General features: G+C 38.7%; 1 protein-coding gene across 5 annotated transcripts in view; it reads left to right on the forward strand.

Moving 5' to 3' along the window:
* SS18 (SS18 subunit of BAF chromatin remodeling complex) overlaps positions 1-2,714 on the forward strand; it is a 109,923-nt gene extending 107,209 nt beyond the window's left edge. For all 5 annotated transcript variants that reach the window (XM_089675710.1, XM_089675708.1, XM_089675713.1 and 2 more), the window contains one exon: positions 1,006-2,714. In XM_089675710.1, the coding sequence (XP_089531836.1) occupies positions 1,006-1,052 (47 nt within the window). In that variant the 3' untranslated portion in view covers positions 1,053-2,714. The remainder of the gene's footprint in view (positions 1-1,005) is intronic.
* The last annotated feature ends 3,286 nt before the right edge of the window (positions 2,715-6,000 follow it).

Here is a 6,000-nt window from a genome sequence, read left to right on the forward strand (position 1 = left end):
AGGACAAGACTGAATTATTTTAGGTGAGAGGAAGGCTGGAAAACAGATTTGCTGAAATCGATGACCATTTTTTGATAGCTGGGAGAGAAGTCCTTCATGAGAAGGTCATCTAGATGAGAATCTGTATTCCCAATTTCTATGGTTTAGGAGATGACAGAATATCCAAGAGAATCTGTAGATGAGTAAAGTCCCATTGTGTTTCGTCCGAAAGGCTGCTTCAGGGAAGAAAGGGGTTTTGTTCTATAACAAAAAATTGAAAACACTAGAAATAGGAAAACATGCTTTTATAAGCCTTGAAAAAATATGCGGACTGCATGTGCACAAACAAATGGAATGTAGAACAACCCTACCAAGGGGCCACATTAATCCGTTTTCAGAAAAAATCTGCTTTAAGCTCACCACACTAGTTACAGTTTGTACTTTCTCCTAGATCTATCAATAACTGTCATTCAAGGACCTTCTTGATTTGGATACAGATTGACTGCAAATATTTGGTCCTCATATTACATAGTTTTGGTAAATCTAAAGTTGATTGTGTAGTCAGATTGTAACATATATGGTGACCCTTAAAGTACACATGTCAGTAAATAGTTTACTAAAGTGCAGAAAACCGTGAAGTGCAAGCATCTAGAGGTGGAGATTTTGCATCATCAAGAAGCTTCAGCACTTCTGGATGTGTAGAAGACTGGCCTGCACATTCTTGTTAGCCACTTGCTATAATGAAGACGTGGTTTTACTGGCTTAGGACATTAATACATCCTATACATTTCTTGCAGTTCCCTGTGGGCACCATCAGGTTCCTGCTTTTTACAAACTGCCTACTTTTGCTAGGGAGGTATGAGATCATGCCAGTGTGTACACCTTACATTTTTTCACTGTATCAAAAAAGTTTCTTTCAATTATATAATTTGTGCTTACTGTATTAATTTATGTTTTTAGATTATTTTTATATTGATTTTTTTTTTTAATTATAACTGTCTTATTGTAATATTGCTTCTCTTTTAGGGTCAATATGGAAACTACCAACAGTAGAAACTCCCAGGTTCCTGTAGCCAGTCCTTGTAGCTCTTGTACTTTTTCCTGAGAACTGTGGTAATCTTCCTTTTGAAGAGCTCATTAACTTTATCTCTTACATTTGGGGAAACCAACCGACGTGAATTGATGGCAACTTCTAAGTTTTAGCCTTTACGTGTTAACCATGGAAGACAACAGTAATTCACACGCCCAGCTTAATTCACGTTGTGTACTCTAGGTGGTGATGTTGCATCACAGATTCCAAGACATCCATGCGTTGCATGAAAAGCAGACCTTTTAAACTGTAAAGAAGTTTTAGGGAAACTTTTTTTCTCTTTGTGATAGAATTCAATTTGTTCTGTGAATTTTATCACAGTGTAATGTGTAAACCAGAATAATACGGCAGAGAACAGTGTATTTAAATGTAATCATGGAACATTAAATGTGTTATCTTTAAATAAATAAGTGAATAATTGTTTTCTATAAATTGAGTACTTTGAATGTTTTCTTGCTAGAAAAACAGTTATCGGTGTCATTTCAGTATAATTAGAGAAGAAAATCTGCACAAAAAAGGAGACATTGCCCATAGCAACCAATTCAAATTCGTTGCGTTTTATTAAATATGTGACATTTGATTGCTGTTGGCAACACTTTTGTGCGATGTTTTTTTTTTTTGTTTGTTTTTTGTTTTTTTGTTTGCTTTTTCTTCTCTGGTCTTAGTGAATCCACTCGATTTATTTTACATTGTCCTTGCTCTAATGTTTTTCTGCTCCATCTTAAGAGATCTCCATCAAAGAGATTTAGGTGGAGCTGAACTTCAAAGCAAAAAAAAAAGTGAAACCCTTTTTTGCATTCTTTTCAAGCTGACAGTCTTGCCATCATAAATCTATGTAGAGCTTTTAGGAACTGCTTGTCATGACAAAAGAGAGCTTCCATTGTGTCCATGTTCTCCCCATTCATCCAGCATCTCTGTGGCATTCTCCTTTTGAATATGAGGTCTATATTTTGGGGACCTAATCCAAATGTTTCAGCCCTTAAAATATAAAAGATCATTTTGTGTTCATTGCTTGTGATCTAAAATGGGAAAAGGCTGCTGCTACTGCAGTTTCACCAGCAGGTGGAGCTGCAGGTAAAATCTGACATTGTGTTTTTTTGGGGGGGGTTTTTTTGTGTTTGTTTTTTTTTTTTTGTTTAGTTTTTTTGTACCTAGGAAGCTTTGAGATGGAAATATAACCAATAGGATGCATGGTGGAAGACTTGTGGCAAATAAACAAACACCAAGGGTTTTTCAGGTAACAGTTCTTGGGAAGTTGGGTATGTGATATCATATATTTACATATCTATCAACCAGCACACAGTTTTACGTAATATAGAGCACAAGCTGCAATACACGCTGTTCTCCATTTCTAAGTAACCTTTATGCAATACAGTTCCAGGGGATTTTTTGGTATACGGTAAAAATGCATCATTCACTTTTTATTAGTATCTGAAAAAATAAATGTTATGAGATTGTATGTGTTATTTTGCAGAGGAATATTTTTTCCTGTTTTTAAAAACCTAATAAAATATACAAATGCAAGCTAACCTGCTATGGGCAGTTATTGCCATTCATTTTATGGGGTCTGTGCCAAACTTACACCTGTGTACGTACTTTGCTATTTAATATGTACTTTACAAGAATAAATTATTTGTGACCCATGCTTTTTTTTTACTTTTTCTTTTACAATGTATTCAAGGTGTGTATGCTTGTGTGTTTTGGAGAATGTTTACAAAATAAACTCCCCTAGAAGCCTTCCACTTGGCAGCAGTGTTTTTGCAGAAAAAAAAAACACCTCCCGCTTGAAAAAGTATCTAGCGCTTTTACAAGCTTCAAGCACTTAGGCGCTAATTCATTTAATTGTCCAGAATACTAATTGATTCTGGCCATTGAAATTAACACACAAGCACTAAATGTGCCTAGCGTTAACGTGTTTTAACGCGTTTACGTGCGTCAAGCACTTTCTGCCAAAATGCTGCTGCTTCTGGACGCAATGACCCTGGGTTTTTTTCTTGCCTGTAAACGCTCCTGCGGCTAAAAGTCTGTGTGCATTGTCACATAGAATAACAAGAAGGGCCATTTACAAGCCGTAAAAAAAAAAAACCCTGACTCCCCTAAAAGTGGCTGCAAAAATGCCCTGTTTGCATGAGGCCTTAGAATTGTAAGATGTCTTAAAGAGAAATGCACTGTACTTACAAGCCTTTCCAGCTTATAAACACAGTGTTCTGAAAGCATGCTGGCAGAATGAATGTTTGAAAATGTCAAAGAGCTGAAAAATGTTAAGCGAATATAGATTCGGACTTACAGGTCTCACATATACTCACAGTATATATAGTTCAATGGTAACACATCGTACAAATGTGAACTAAGCCTAAAGGTATCTTAAAAACATAAGCTGATTGTTGACCAGTCTGGCAGCATTTATCTGATACCACTAGTTTAAAGAATATATGGAGAATGCATTTGACAGAGGTGAAATGGGAAGCTCAGCTTACAATGCCTTGTGTCAATGGAACAGGAACCAAAGGGTGGGGGGGCAGTCTCCATAATGGTAATGCACACTATAAATCATTATAAAACTAAACCTACATAAATTGAAGTTGGCTTTTCTGAAAAGGGTATGTTTGATTGCAAAGGTATATTTCAGCCCTAAATACACACTTGGGCCAATTTGGTGGGTTGCGTTATTGTCTGTGTTAGCACGTTGCTGCCCCAGTTGTTTTGAATTGCACCCCGACGCACTAAGGCAACGTGGCTCTGACACATGCATTGCAGCAAACACAGGGCATGGTTATGCACCACCATGCATTGTTGCACGTTGCTTTATTAGAAATGTCCACTTTTTTGTTCTGTTCCTGCATGTTGGCAGCCCATTCAAAATGAATGGGCTGCCCTAGTACAGCGCGTTTTAATGCGCAACACAATGTGGTTGATTTACTAAAACTAGAAAGTGCAAAATTTGGTGTATAGAAATCAACTTCCAGGTTTTTTTAGTCAAAGCTTACTTGAACAGCTGTACCAGTTTTTGTACTCTCCAGTTTCAGTATATCTACCACAATGTGTATAAGGCTGCTTTCACACTGATCATCTTTTTTTGAAACACAAAAGCAGAAGAAAAACGTATGACCATGTATTCCTGTGGAACTTTTCACACGGATCCTTTGTGGGTCTTTTTTTTTTTTTTTTTTTTTTTTAAACCCTGTTTGCTACTTTTTTGGTGCAGTAAAAAACAAAACTCACCTCCCCATTGAAATCCATTGTAAACACTGCAAAAATGCATCAAACGCACCCACAGCACATTTTTGGTGGTAGTAGTAGTAGTTAGCATTTTTAATTGGACTTATTCTACAATGTTGAAATGTTCTGACCAACTACAACTAGCTCAGTGTTTTAATGTGTGGTGTTACAAAGGGATTTTTAAACTGGAAGTGGTGGGTGGTGCCATTTTATAAACTGCATTGGATAAAGCACCATTGGGCAGTTGTCCATTAATGCCAGTGAATCCAGCTGTCCTAAGACTGCTCCGTTCAGACCCGCTAAGAGTGACTGTGATTGGTGTCTAGCACCGATGTAAACACTGTTTACATCTGATAGCCTTCATCAGCTGAAATAGGCCCTCCGTTATGAATTGTTCCTGGTGTGTAAGGCTTGCTTTTATGGTGGTCAGTGGAAGAAATTCACTACCGGGACAAAATGCCAACTCCCAAGTTTCTTTCCAGGCAGTAGGCGAATCTACACTGTTCAAAATAAAGGAACACTTTGACAACATATCAGATCTCAATGGGGAGAAAAATCTCATACTGGATATCTATACTGATATGGACTGGGTAATGTGTTAGGAATGTAAGGATGCCCCATCGTTTGATGAAAATTATCAACCTACAGAAGACTGAATTCAAAGACACCCTGAAAATCAAAGTGAATAAATGATGCAGCAGGTTAGTCTATTTTGATGAAATTTCACTACAGCAATTCAGAATGGCACTCAGTAGTTTCTATAGCCCCCACTTGCTTGTATGCATGCCTGAAAACGTCGGAGCATACTCCTAAAGAGGCGAAGGATGGTGTCCTGGGGTATTTCCTCCCAGATCTGGACCTGGGCAGCCTGAGGTACAACCTGGCGGTGTTGGATGGACTGAAATATGATATCCCAGAGGTTGTTCTATTTAGGTCAGGTGAGTGTGGAGCCATCCAATGGTATCAATTCCTTCATCCTCTAATATCTGCCTGCATACTCTCATCACATGAGGCAGGGCTTTATCGTGCACCAGGAGGAACCCAGGACCCACTGCACCAGCATAGGGTCTGACAATAAGTCCAAGGATTTCATTCTGATACCTAATGGCAGTCAGGATGTGATTGTCTAGCCTGTAGAGGTCTGTGCATTCCTCCATGGATATGCCTCCCCAGACCATCACTGACCCACCACCAAAATGGTCATGCTGAACGATTGTACAGGCAGCATAACGTTCTCCATGGCTTCTCCAAACCCTATCACATCTCTCACATGCTCAGGGTGAACCTGCTTTAATCTGTAAAAAGTACAAGGCGCCAGTGGTGAACCTGCCAATTCTGGTGTTCAATGGCAATCAAGCTCTGTGGGGCTGAGCAGTGAGCACAGGGCCCACTAGAGGACGTTGGGCCCTCAGGCCACCCATGCACTACAGATACAAGAAGAATTTTGTGACAGTATAAATAAAGTGCACAACAGAATTCCCTACCATATTGTTATGCTGTCATTTTCTATCCACATGGAGAGCATTTGTAGGGTATGGTATGGCATGGCAGTGAGAATATTTAGTTTATTTTCTTCAAGAATATTGGGCACTAAAGGGCTGGGGTTAATTCCTACCCAGGCCATTTTTCAGATTCAGCACGGTCACACTTAATGACAGTTACTCAGGCAGACAACACTACCCCAATTTTTTTTTTTTTACTTTTCCTCAGAC

Source organism: Staurois parvus, unplaced genomic scaffold, assembly GCF_062004578.1.
Source record: "Staurois parvus isolate SC_StPar_1 unplaced genomic scaffold, SC_StPar_1.0 ptg000157l, whole genome shotgun sequence".
NCBI classification, from domain to species: Eukaryota; Metazoa; Chordata; class Amphibia; order Anura; family Ranidae; genus Staurois; species Staurois parvus.